Source organism: Stereum hirsutum, assembly GCF_000264905.1.
Source record: "Stereum hirsutum FP-91666 SS1 unplaced genomic scaffold STEHIscaffold_10, whole genome shotgun sequence".
NCBI classification, from domain to species: domain Eukaryota; kingdom Fungi; phylum Basidiomycota; class Agaricomycetes; order Russulales; family Stereaceae; genus Stereum; species Stereum hirsutum.
Window position 1 is genome coordinate 348262 of NW_006763140.1, and position 13544 is coordinate 361805.

Consider the following 13544-nt stretch of genomic DNA (forward strand, 5'->3'; position numbering starts at 1 on the left):
GTTGTTCGCGATGTTGGTCCTTCCTACGCGTCGCTCGGTCTACCGCGTGTTGCCGACCTCCTTGTTTGACTTACTCTTTCCCTCCATCTGCTCTCGCGAGTTCGACCCTGTAGACCATCGTGAGCTCTTCCTTCTTGTCACTGTTGCTCTTGCTCGTGCTGATCTCCGACGTCTTTGGTTCGACCCTATAATCGTGGCCGGGACGAACACGTTGCCTTTACCTATGCCAGACTATCACGAATTGAGGGAAAAACTGGACCTGCTCGGAGAACAAACGCGTTTTGTCGACCTTCGAGAGCTCTATGGATCCCCCTCAGGATACGAAATCCCATTATCGACATGGAAAGACAGCGTTCTTCGTCTCACCTGTGAACTGGACGGTCTCGATATTCTTGCTTCTGACTCTGGCGATTCGTCTACACAGGTCTACACCAGGCGGCGATCGACCTCCTCCTACCGCCGAGTCGCGACAGAGTACTACCATAGACTTCCCGATCACCGATTCCCTCTCCACGTCCAGGCCGGCGCTACGGGACGTGGCACGATTGTTCTCCCTCTAGCTTGTCCCGATGATAATGCGAGCCTCCAAGCAAGGGATGTTCTTTTGGCGAAAATGAGTTGGCAGCCCGTGAATCGTATGGCTGAGGATGAGACTCTGCGCATCATCCGGAGAAAAATTCCGAAGGCTTGGATGAAGCACGTTACAGATCTCAAGTGTTCGACGACGCTCAACGGCGACACCTTAAACCTACCCAGGAAGGACCTGATGGTTTTTATTGAGGCGCGCGTGAATGCCGTCGCTGCTCTCAGGAAGCCGAAACGAAGAGGGCGTGTTGACAAACACGAGGACTTTTTGGAGATGGCCGATGCGTTCATAGGCCAGGACTACAAGGAGCGCGTCCTTCGAGTTCTAGTCACCCCCAGATATCTGCCGTTGTGTGAAGTCAATAACTTGACGGAGTTCAAGACCGTCTTCAGGGATGTCGCGAAAGGTAAGATTTGGTTGTATCTATATGATGTTCCGTACATCTGACGACACCGCTACTCATACAGTTCACTACGTTATCTACACGAGCTGCAACATTCTTCACCGTGATCTGAGCGTCAACAACATCATGTTCACGCGTCATGACGAGCAAGTTGTCGGAATTTTGAACGATTGGGATCTTGCCGCCTCGACGTCACCGAAGGACGAGGCTACATCCAAGCACCCTCCCGGCACAGTACCCTTTATGGCTCTCGATCTTCTCTGGAACGCTGGGAACGGGAAGCCTCAACCGCACGAGTACCACCACGACCTACAGTCCTTTCTGTGGATCCTGATATGGTGCGCGTTCTCCCTTCGCTTTAACGCGAATCAAGTCGAATCGGCGAAGCTGCCCGATATGATCCAAGAGTGGGCGGCAACAGACGCTTCAAGTTGGAGGACGATCGCAACCACCAAGTGGACCTTCGCGGGGATGGGCGAGAGCTATTTGACGTTTATGACACCTGAGATGAAACCTTTGAGGAAATCTTGGATTCGTCCAGTCCTCCGCCAATTGCGTGCTTTCGCCTGGTCTAACACGAATGTTGTTCATTCCGAGTCCGAGGAGGAATCTGGTCCTGATTCAGATCGAGCAGAGGAAGATACGGATACAGGGAAGAAGGACGTCGGCTTCACTTTCGTGAATATCATGAAGGTCCTGGAGCGCGAGATGGAGAAGCCAGACGTTACTGTGTGGGACCATGGACCTCCCGTCCCGACTGTTGATTGACAATAAATATTACTGTAAACTCTCACATCTCGTTTGTACCACCACAGTTATGCGATCCCGTCTCTGTTCCATAATAGACGTTCGTGTGCCTTTGAATAAAATATCGTTCCTTCCATCTTGCTTGGTCGATTTCTTACGACGGCTCGATACTGCCCGATTACTTATAGTCGTGTCTGTTGTCCGTTTTTGCGCCTGACTTCTTTCTTCGCAATCTTTGCCTTTTGTTTTCTTTCTATCCATTTCGCGATTAGTTCATCCTCAAAGGTGTTGCGGTAGTGTGACCTGTTCCAACCATTGAGTAGTAGCGTCTACCACAAATTAATATAAACTCCCATCCCATGTATCTACCCTGCTGCTGCTGCTGTCCACCATCAGCCAGAACTGTCAGTGGGAATCAAGGCTGTAACTCAAACTGCGCTGCACGATCACCGCAATCATTTCACCAAACTGCGCCGCACCTAGCTTCTGAATCCTTTCTGCATGCTGTAGGCTAGCAGCAGCCGGCTGCGCTTTTCTTTCCTCCTCCGGGGCCCGGAACCACGCAGGTTTCGTGGATGACTGCGCTACCTCGACACGGACAGGCGTGACTACGGTGCACGAGCAGGGTCAGGTCCAAATCGGGGTCGGACTTGCTCCTCCGCCTGCGGCCGCGCCTTTCCGGGGTCTCACTTGTCTCCTTCGTTGTTGAATGTGGCTGTCACGCTAGCTTAAATACCACTCGCCTACGACCAGCATCTACTATGTCTTTGGTCAGCAGACCAGGAACGACATCCCTCGTATCATTGCTCATCAACTGCTGCATCTGTTCTTGTCAAGCGTTGTTTCTCTATGGGTTTTTTATCACGCTTTTCCGTACAATCGTCAATTCTGGTTCTCATCGGCATCTTCGACTGTGCGGAGGCGTTGCGTATTCTCTGAATTGGATCTTCTACATGCACCGATACTTTATTCGACCTCGGAAAGAGATTGGTGAGTAATCAACACTTGCACGGCCGCCCTGTGCGCTTTGTTCCCTTTTAAATATACTTGTCCCTAACAGCCGCTTAGTACTGATACGGGGCAACCTGTACTACTTTATTGCGTAGATACTGGGAGATCATTCTTCAGTATCTGGCTCCAGGTCGTACACAAGCATGTCTGAGGGCTGTTGTGTTGACGACGTTGGAACTCCCATCCATTTCATGTTCCAGGTATTATTCTGGCGGCCATTCTTCTTTCTTGAACCAGCAGAATGCGACAGCGGATTGATATTGTCACTCTCAGGTTCACTTAGACCAAGGCAAGCCTCGCGTGTGTCACTTGTTGAGCCCGATGAGCTGCTACTAAGGGAAGTCAGCAATCTTTGGCCTTGTTCTTTTTATGGTTTCAAATCAACTCGAGCTCGATACCAGCCAAATTCAGCCCAATGTCATTGCATCTTTTATTTGCCTATCACTGCCTGAGATGTGTGCAGGTCATATCCTAGATAATTAATGATATACAAGTTTGTCTCACTGTTTGATTTGTGCTTGTCATCCGACTCCATCGCTGAGCCTTTCCCTCAGTCCATCATCCATAATTCTCACAAAGATTACAAGTGAGACATTGATACCGTCCCTGTTCTCAATAGTGTGACACACGACTGACAGTCCAAGGACTTGATTCTTGGATGCTCCAATACTTCAGAGACCTTCAGATGAGCTCGAGCTTTTCAATTTACTAGGTGATGGAGGAATGGTAGTGAGTCCAAAGGAAAGAACTGTGGCGCCACAGAAATTGTCTCTACTATCATAGGATTCACACTTAAATGAGAAGATCATCCTACATTATACTGCGTCGGAGAGGAGGACAGGTCACAGCGTGCGGTACCCATCGCGGAGTTCCAGGACCCCATGAACCGCCGCGGAAGTTCGCTCGCCTTCCCGATTTGGACCTGACCCTGCTCGTGCTCCGTACGTGACGCTTATTTTGATACGAAATTGGAACAAGGATTAACCTGATTCGGAGGGAAGCATGATATCTCAAGGCCGTCCTCGCCAGCACCGTTGACTCGGAACTCTCGAGCATGCGCATGAGCATCCAAATCGTACATGTAGGGTTGGGTTGTAGGCAGCTTCTGCCAGTGGAAGATAGGTCAGATAGATTCAGAACCAGATAGATATATAGCAAAATACAAGCGTCGATCCCAATAAGTTACACAACAACGTTAACAGCCAAGTGCCAAGTCGGAAGAGAATTTTATGGTTCAAGTGACGGGAATAAGCAATATGGCGCGGGAGGGGGGTGAGGGGAGGTGAAGGCGTGATAATAGGACAGAGCACTGGGCTGTGACCAGGAAGTAAGAAGGCGATGTAAGGGATGTGGGTGTGTATGCGTCGTTATCAATACGAAGCAAACGAAAAAAAAAACCGGGAATGGCGATAAATGAACGGCGGACGTCACTGACGCCCTACAGCTGAACGTGAATATGTTTGTTAATGGGGATGGGGATGGGGATGGGTGAGGGTGTGGACGGTGAGGCGTAAAGATACCTAACCAACCAACCAACCAACTCGAAGACCAAGATCGTCCGATACCGTCTATCGTGCTTCGTCACACCACCTTTTTCTCCTCCTCGTGCTCCTATCCCCCCTCGTCAATCATCATCTCCACCTCCACCACCTCCCGACTGCCCATGACCATCCCCCACTCCGGACGGGCCGCGCACCCGTCCTGCGGGTAGCATGCGCAGCTGGGATCGTCTGAACGAATTGATGTCGATGTCCTTCTGCCACTGCCACTGACACGCCATACCATGTGTATGCGAACCACCACCGATACTCATACATCGTACATCCTCCGCACCCCACAACGGTCCACCCGATCCTCTTCTCTCTTCTAAGGGCCCCACCCTCTAATACACGGAAAGGCACCGAACGACGTCACCACCACCACCCATCACCGTCTGAGCCCGAGCACACCGGTACGCCACGCCACGTCATGTCGAAGAAGGAAACAGAAACGGAGTTCGGTGGGAGGTGGTTTATGATTCCATGAGACGTTCCCAGCGGGCGAGACATGAGTACGTGTCCCAATCTATTGAGCGAAAGACGAGAAGTCAGTGATCGTTGAAAGCGTGAATGGTTGTCTCAAATCGCGGCCTAAGAAACGCAAAGAAAAGAAAAAACTCACCAAACGTCTTCTCCGGATTACAACTACACCTCCCCCTCCTCCACAGATCCTCCTCCTGCGGACAATGATTAAACGGATTATGCTCGTACCCAATCTCTCTGAAAAAGTGAATCTGGTCCTTCCTGAGGAACAGCGCGGCCGCGATCGAGTGCACGGGCGCGTCGCCCCAGCGCTCGTAGTAGAACCCGCCTTTCGAGTCGAGGTAGTCGAAGAACTTGGTGTAGGCTTCGGAGCGCCAGAAATCCATGTCGGCGATTTCGAAGTTGGACCAGACTGGAGGGGCGGGGGGATGGGCGGGTTGGAGATAGGGGTGAGGAAGTGTGAGTGAGGGAAGAGAGTGGGGGAGGGAGGGAGGAAGAACGTACAATGACAAAGGTTATATTTCGAACCACCATTATCCGAGACGAAATCCATAGAGTTATCCTCCGCGACGTATTCTGGATGTTGATTCGTGAATTCTGTAGTCATCACATTTAACCGTCAGTAAACGTCCCTGTCTCACTCTCGAGAATACGATTAAAAGATGTGTGTGGCGAGGAAGGGAAAGGGAGGATGAATGTCGAGATGTCGGATTGCACCAAAGGAGCATAACGACCGCGAACGTTTTTTTTTCTTTTTCTTTTTCCTTCTCTCGCACCCGAATAACAAAACAAATACAGGAAGAAAAGTCGACTCACCTCGGACAGTAGACCAGAGCGTCGTGATCGTCGCCTCGAACTCGAACATGGAGATCGTGAAACCTAGGAGACGGGGAAAAACACAATGACAGTCCAGTCAGTCAGGCGATCAATCAGTCAATCAGCCATCCAAAGGACAGTCAGTGGGAGAAAGCGATCCGAGATGTCCATCTCGTCGTAATCCCAGAACGCAGGGCATCACTTTCACCAACACCACCGTAGACGACGGCGACGAGTACGAGTCTCCTTCAGTGGAGACATGATGCGGTGATGTGGCGGTGTCTATAATGTGATGCACGAAAAGAGGGTACGACCCGGAGATGACCTGGGTGCTATGTGTTGCAGGGAGATGTGTGGTCTGCGACGCGTATCATGTCATGATCATACATTGCACGGGCGCCAGCCAGCGCATACTTATGCACGAAAACGAATGGGGGCACGGACATAACGCGGTTGGGGGTGGCGCAACGCACTACCAGACGTAGACGCTCGCATGCAGGAAGGTGCGCAGTGGGCGATAGAAGAAGAAACGCAGAGTGGAAGGAAGCAATTGCTCACCATAAGTCTTATTCTGCGCCTGCATGTACACGAACGGGTCAAAGTCGATGTCGCAGTGGAAGTGGATGTCGGGCTCGACGCGCCAGTACCAGCGGTATTGCTGGAGGAACTCGTGTTTGAAGAAGAACTGTTATCCGTTGAAAGGCGGGTCAGCACGTATGCGTCAAAATCGAACAGTAACGAATAGTGACTGGAAGAAAGGAAGGGAGAGGGAGGGAGGTTCGACATAGGATAGGAGAAGAAACGTACGCCGGAGTTGAACCGACACATGTTACGGTACGAGACGCTACCACCATAGATGATATTCTTCATGACCATCTTATTCCGCCCGTCCGTCGCTCTCGCTTCGTCGATCCATTCTGGCTGATACCAGTGGTCGTGTGGAATTTGCAAGAACGTTACCGGTGATTGAATGAGAATCGACACGCGCCTGTTCAGATACCAGTTAGCATCTCGCAAAGAGCACAAGATAGGAAGACAAAAAGGCGCACTTTTTGAAATCCTCAGAGAACGGCTCCTCATTCATAAACACCCAAGGATACCCAAACTTCCTATTAAACCTATCCTCCACATCCCTCACACTCGACACCGCGCCATCCACGTCCGAATTCCTCGCCAACATCAACAACGTCGCGTTCGCCCTTTCATGCAACGTCGTCGACGCCGGGAGGGGCGATATCGCGGACGCAGAGGTTCCGGCGTCGACGGCGGTCACGGACGTCTCTTCCGAGTCAAAGTCGTAGTAGAACGAGTCGGGGACGGAGGACGGGGCGGGTTTTCCGTTGGCGGTGTTGAAGTATTTGGAGAGGGAGTCGAGGTGGGAGGAGGAGGAGGCGGAGGAGGTCGTGGAGAGGCGGAGGATGGAGATGAGTGCGATCTGGAGGGTGTTATTCGATGTGCTTTGAAGTGAGAGGGAGAATGACGTACGGTGGCAACGACGACGATGCCGGCAAAGCGGACTGTCCTGCTCGAGGGAGCCATGACAATTAAATGGCCGTTTAGCCTTTCGTGTTCGTGGACGGCGGGGACGATGACCAGAGGGTTGAGCAGGCCGGAGAGAACGATGAGGGAGAGGGAGGAGGTAGCGAGGAGGGAAAGGTGGAGAAGGAGGGTGGCTTTGGGGGCGAAGATATATAGAGATCTGCTGCTGCGGTGCCTATTCATCCTTCTTGCGGCACCGATCCAGCGCGTGCGAGCCAGTCTCCGTCCACCCCGCAGCGCTCTTCCTCAATTATTTTATTTATCGTCTATCGGCGCAGTAACAAGGTCGGTCTCGCCAGCACAGCCAGCGCTCTTCACTCGTGTATTTTTGGGTCTTCTCGCTGGGCTTACAAGAGAGGTCTGTTGTCATTCGAATTCAAACGTATCGAGCTTCGAGTCCCAAGACGATGTGAAACGTCGAACAAATGCAACCTGTTTGCCTTCGGAATACACTGGGAGCACTTGCCAGATTTCCCTGTTCAAGTCTGCCGGATGTCCCAGACGGAATTTCTCTTCGCTTGTTGTTCGTTCGCACCCCCGTTTCGAGCTCGAGCGTCGGCGTCTGCATCTACGGTCGACGACACTGATCAGGTCACCTTTCGACCTCTCACGATCAGTCCAGCCCAAAAACTCTGCCCCAAGCGCTATTTTCACGAGAGCTAAGTCGACATTTAGCGCCCAAATGACAGATTCTGTCGAAGTTTCTTCCAATTCAGGAGATATTGGGTCGCGTCGCCCTACTTCCTGGGAACAGTTGTGAGCATAACGAGTATTCGCCGCTCAAAAATGAGATGGCAGATGTCGACGAGACTCGGAGCTGTGCAGCCCAGCCTATGCCGGATTTAATCCGGTTCAGAACAACTCAGGATCTCTGAGCTTTCGTGGCTGAGTCCTTCCTGGCAGGTCACATAATTCACATTCTTAGGTGTTGGATCACGTATGAATATGAAAAACTAACAAAAACAGGTGTAAAAACAAAGTAAAAGTAGGCCAAAGGGGCCACCGCTACCAGCCCTGGACGAGCGCTGACGATTGAAGCTTATTATGACAGACATCTGACAGGTGCCCGTCCGCCGGTGGGCATGGCTGGAGTGCTCGACGTGTCGACGCAGGTCGAAAGGTGACCTGATCAGTGTCGTCGACCGTAGCATCGCATCAAGCTTCTCGTCGGTCTCCTGTTCCCTCGATATCTTGTAAATGCCACCGGCATGTGTAACTATCGGTGCTGGCGATGAATGATGTGTGTGAGCCTGAGCTCGACACAGATGGCGGAAACAAAGGCCAAAAGACGTCACCCACCGCTCGGAAACGTCCGGTGTGAAATTGATCCGGAGGCCCCACAAACACACGGTTATCTCTGTTCTATTTTTAGCGACTATCCCGGTCTCTTTTCATTTATTTCTGCAGAGGGCGGCGTGCGAGGGTCGATCTTGAACGCCGTCATATTGTGAATAACGCAGGCGTAAGGCCGGTGAACGGCAGGTCCCGCTACTTATCTTTGCTCCAAATGTAAGTACCAGTCTAACATATTGGCCACGAGCAGCATAAGATGTTCAATTGATCTCATAATTTCGAATTGCGAGTCAGCGATTGAAGAACAACTAGCAACGTCCGAAGAGTATGCATGACTCGGACGTGCTACTGCTCGAGCAAGTGAGGGGTCACTGCCGCTGCAGGGCTTCGCCCAGCAGCTTCGTGACCCAAACATAGTACACGTGTGTCACACTTCACACCTTGCTGAGGTTACGATCTAAAAACATGAACAGAAATGAATACTCTAGAAACAATTCTGTCATGACTTGGACTACTTAACAGTAGATTGACAAAACGGACGTTCACGAAGTGTGGCGAACTCAGGCGGGATAGCTGAGTCAGAAATTGGTCAGCATCTACCATATAGGGAAGGTCGTCGCATTACAAGCCAAAAACCGAACGATACTTCCTGTAAGACCCACTACTAAAGTAGCGGGAATTTTTGGATATGGATGCTGAAGAGGTAGTTGTGCTGCCTGAAAACGTATGCTTCGTTCTGAAACCTCTCACCTTTTTTCTTTCGTTGTTTGCTTGTCGACTGCTGCGCTCCCATAGCACAGTCGATCAGCCCGAGTCCTCCGGCGCGCACCATCGGTCTACCAGTCTTTCGGAATACTGCAGACTTCTACGTTCAACTCGCAAGAGGTGCGTAGCAATGAAAGCGATGCTGATGATGGTCCCAGCGAAGATGGTTGCCATTGGGCCACAATCTAATACCGTTTTACTTTGGATCATGTCTCGTTGGCCAATCACGTCTTCTCACGAAGCACTACACCCGCCCATCATCTCCTCTGACGTCCCTCATAGTTCCTGCAATGTCAATCCCTGCTACAGCTATAGCACCACTAAAACTCTCGCGTCTCTTCACGCCCACCTACGCGTCGCTCATCAATTCCCAGCTCGTCTTCCCAGCCTTGTCTCTCGTCGTCAAGCCGAATGAGCTGCACTCTGCGTTAGCTCGCCCACTGCATGTGTTGAGATATGAACCTGAGAGATCTGGCTATTACCTGGGTGCGAGTCTGGCGTATGGAATCATCAACGGTTGGTGGTAGCCAAGACTTTATCGTCGACGTCGTGTTGCTAATTATTCATCTCGAATTCGTCCTGTATTGAAGGGCATCCGTTTATGGACGGTAACAAACGCACTGGTAGGTCTCTTGCCATGGCTCGCATATCAGTTCAAGTTCATTCTCATTCTCACACATACTTAAGACTCTGAACGACCCCAGCATTCTTCCTCTACAATGCATACCTTCGAGCCCAGTCGCTGCCTGGTCTTACGGACCAAATAGCCATCGATGACCACGAAAACCTCACGAAGCTGGCGGACAAGTTCATCCAGGCCACGTGCGGAAAATTGGACGTCGAAGGACTGGCAGCAGACGATTCGAGGTCAGTAGATTCATTAAATATTAAGGACTGCCTCGCAGTTTCGCAGCTACTCGCTAGTCACTGACCCAACATTTTCGAAAGAGAGTCCCCTCTGGTCACCCTCGACGCGTCTCAATCTCCACCTCAGGATGAACTTGAACACAATCAGACTCACCTCGACACCGTCACGCAAGATAAGTTGAATCCGTCACTGAGCGAGGACGAGCTTCAGACCATTCGAAACGGCGACACCGTCTACCTCGACGATAATCGTGCCCGACTCCAGCTTGGGTGGAGCCCACTGGATGGCACTGGCATGAGCAGTCAGGTTAACGTCGTTCACAAGTTCAAGTTGGCTGATGGTACGAAACTAATATTGAGTGTCAATGGGGAGGCTCCTCGTTACTTCCCTGTCACTCGAGTTGGATCAGATGCTGGTATGTGGGCACTTATACTACGATGCTCTAAAGTATAACTAAGAATGACACTCACGGCGGCCTCAATGCTCATAACTTAACAAATAGGCCGGCTAGCTCGTGCGACGGTAGAGAGTTTGCTGGACCCGAAGGTACATTATATTTTAGAGTACCTCAGAGAGCGTTGAGCTTCGAGAGTCAATACTTTGGATGAAGGAGATATAAAAAGATCAGACATACCGAGACGTTGCCGTCAAGCCGTGCAGGAAGGCAGGTGTGCTCCGGCTGGTCGTGATCCTACGGGGTCACTCGGCGTGACAGGCAGTATTTATTTCTGTTTGAGTTCTATATCCGTCCTACCATCTTTCATCAACTCATCCTCATCGACGAGTTACTTGCGCTTTCTTACGACCACCTCTCGTGCACTCTTACTACAACTTTTCGTGAACTGTTCTCTTCCGCCATGGATCCAGACAAAAGTCAGTGGCGTCCGTTGTTCCCCTTCCTTACGAGTGCTGATTGTTTCCCGCAGTGATTGTCGATATGACTGACCAGGAGCTCATTGCCCGCGGTTTTGTGGAAGATAGTGAGCCCTTCTGTCATTACAAACGCTATTCCTCACTCGTTTGACCCTTCGACCTCGTAGATGCCGTTTTTGCTTCCGTCATGGAATTGGATCCAAACAAGAGTGAGAGTGGCTCCATCGATCCCCTTCCTTACGAGTGCTGATTGTTTCCCGCAGTGATTGTCGACATGACTGATGAGGAGCTCATTGTCCTCGGTTTCTTGGGTGACAGTGAGCCCTTCTGTCATTACAATCGTCCATGCCTCACTCGTTTGACCCTTTGACATCGTAGACGCCCCTGCTGAGGTCAAACATGTCGTCGAGGCAGTGAGAGCTAACCCTATTCACCTTCGCGGTAAGTCTTCCTACGTTCTTTTTTGCACCTTTCATCTCCCATTTACTCATACTTCCTTTCGTTTTCAGGCGTGAATTGCTTTGCAATTGACTGCGTCAAGCGCAGCGCTGCCAACCTTTCCCGACAAGACGACACGACTACTCAGCCAAACTCTCCTACCTCTCCCACCCTCAACGATGCTGAGACCACCTTCTCGAAACTCATCACCAACCCAGACTCCCGCATCGTTGTCCCCCCCAACTTAATCTCCGAGTACGAGGTCAACTTTTACTACCACGGCATCTCGAGTAACCCTCCCAAGCTCTTATGGCGTTCCGATCTCGAGTCCAACCCCTTCCCTTTTCCCCCTGTTGGCACCGACTTTCACAAGATCCCCAAGAAGAGTCCCCGACCCGTCTTCAACACACCGCTTAACCCCATGTGGGACACCGTCGCTCCTCAGATCCTGGAGTCGATAAAGGCCCGAGGCCTCCTGTACTCCGCGCTGAAGACGGCTAAGTTCTTAATCGTCGCAGACGGCGAGGAGAGAACTGGTCCTATTGTCATCTGGATTGCCGTCCGTCCCAACACCACCAACGCTGGAGCCGTTCGTGATGCCACTCCGGACATTCTCGACGTCCTCACTCGCGCCCAGATCACCGGTGTCGTCGTGGAGTGGTATGAGGGGTCGGTCGTTCGCCTAGGTGCTCGGCTACCTCCAAAAGTTTTCTCTCTCGCGCCATTTGGCGTCCACTGCCCGATCACTCCCGTAGGTGTGCCCATCGCCAGGGAGTCCGACGACGCTCAGGGTACCCTCACGTTCATGTTCAAAGAGGTGAAGACCAAGACAGGCGAACCCAGCAACAGGATTCTTGCCCTCACCAACAAACACGTCGCTTCCTTCGACATCACTACTGATTACGAGCTCGACGAGGCTGACCGTCAACACATCCGAGTCTATAGCAATCGTCAACTCGATCGTGCTATCACCAAGATCCGGGACAACATCGCCAGAGTCGCTCGCGAACTGGCGAACACACCACAGGATGATATGTCAGTTCTGGTATCGGAAATGGCTGCTCTCCAGCTCAGACTTAACGCGGTCGACGCCGAATTGAAAAACACCAACGGTCGGAGGTTCAGTGTCGTTGACTGGGCTCCCCAAATCTCCGTCAGGGTCGACGACCGCCACTACACTCGCGACATCGCCACGCTTGCAGTCCATGACAACCGGTACGGATTGGACAGTTCGAACAACCAAATTAACTTCAGTGCGTTTTGTTCCGTTTGCTCTCTTCGTCCCCATCTCGTTTCCTCACATCCAACTCAGACGAATTAGGCCCACAATATACCGCTGCTGAGCTCACTGATACCTTCTGGCCTCTCGCTTCCGTTCGTAAGGGCAGAAGTATTCACCCCTGGCTCCACATCCGTGGTGCTCTTCCTCATGAACGTGTCATCAATCCCGATACGGAGGACGAGAACGGCGAACCCCTCTGTATCGTTGCCAAGTACGGCAGCGCGACAAGGCTTACATTTGGTCGGTACTCAGAAATGGGTGCCTGTATTCGTACCGACTTCGGAGAGTCCAGGGAGGTCGTCGTGTATAACTACACCGAGAAACCGGATAACTTTGCGGACCGTGGAGATTCGGGTGCACTTATTTTCACGGGCGAGGGAGACGCGCTTGCCATCTTGCACGCGGGCATGGATGAAACACGTCATGCTACCTACGGTACACCCATCTGGTGGGTTATCGAGCAGATCCTCATCAAGTATCCCGACGCCGAGTTCTTCAATCCCGAATATTACAAACCCAAACCCTCTACCCCTGTATATCGTGAGGCTGCCAGGGATCCTGATGACTTCATCAATGAAGGAGCAGAGATCAGACCCCGAAGCGGCTTAGTCACTGGCGTCTTCTATCGCGTCCCCACTCAGAATGCCAGCTCAAAAACCCTTTTCCGTGAACTCCTCTTAAACCCTACATGGGCTAAAATCACCTTCACACGACACCCTATCCTCTGCAAGTCATCCGCCAAATATGGAATGTTTTTCGTCGAGTTCAAGTCTAGTAAGATTTTCGTGTCAGGCACCTCCGAGCCCTTTGTACATTTACCCAATCTCGTTTGCCTTAATGATAAGCTATGCCACTGGGTCCTCATCGACGCCATCGACGACTAGTAGAAGCCTCCGATGTCA

The 13544-nt window shown here is 51.5% G+C and overlaps 4 protein-coding genes across 4 annotated transcripts; 3 read left to right on the plus strand and 1 right to left on the minus strand.

Annotated features, from left to right (window-relative positions):
* Positions 1-10: 10 nt before the first annotated feature.
* On the plus strand, positions 11-1757 carry STEHIDRAFT_158453 (uncharacterized protein; the record flags this gene model as incomplete). The annotated part of the gene is made up of 2 exons (XM_007305859.1): positions 11-992; positions 1054-1757. The coding sequence occupies 2 exons, from the start codon at positions 11-13 to the stop codon at positions 1755-1757; spliced, it is 1686 nt and encodes a 561-aa protein (XP_007305921.1).
* A 2087-nt stretch (positions 1758-3844) lies between these two features.
* STEHIDRAFT_99558 (glycosyl transferase) lies at positions 3845-7217 on the minus strand. Its single transcript, XM_007305860.1, has 8 exons — positions 7070-7217; positions 6634-7019; positions 6392-6572; positions 6143-6269; positions 5585-5647; positions 5273-5365; positions 4908-5180; positions 3845-4811 (listed from the first exon to the last, which is right to left on the minus strand). Exons 1-8 carry the CDS (start codon positions 7121-7123, stop codon positions 4759-4761), a joined length of 1230 nt encoding a protein of 409 aa, XP_007305922.1. The 5' UTR covers positions 7124-7217; the 3' UTR covers positions 3845-4758.
* A 2254-nt stretch (positions 7218-9471) lies between these two features.
* STEHIDRAFT_60608 (uncharacterized protein) lies at positions 9472-10112 on the plus strand (the record flags this gene model as incomplete). The annotated part of the gene is made up of 3 exons (XM_007305710.1): positions 9472-9697; positions 9772-9804; positions 9886-10112. 3 exons carry the CDS (start codon positions 9472-9474, stop codon positions 10110-10112), a joined length of 486 nt encoding a protein of 161 aa, XP_007305772.1.
* Positions 10113-11580: 1468 nt separating this feature from the next.
* Positions 11581-13526, plus strand: STEHIDRAFT_60563 (uncharacterized protein; the record flags this gene model as incomplete). Its single annotated transcript, XM_007305707.1, has 2 exons — positions 11581-12613; positions 12673-13526. Coding segments are annotated over 2 exons (1887 nt in total), but the record flags the coding sequence as incomplete, so codon positions are not given.
* Positions 13527-13544: the final 18 nt, after the last annotated feature.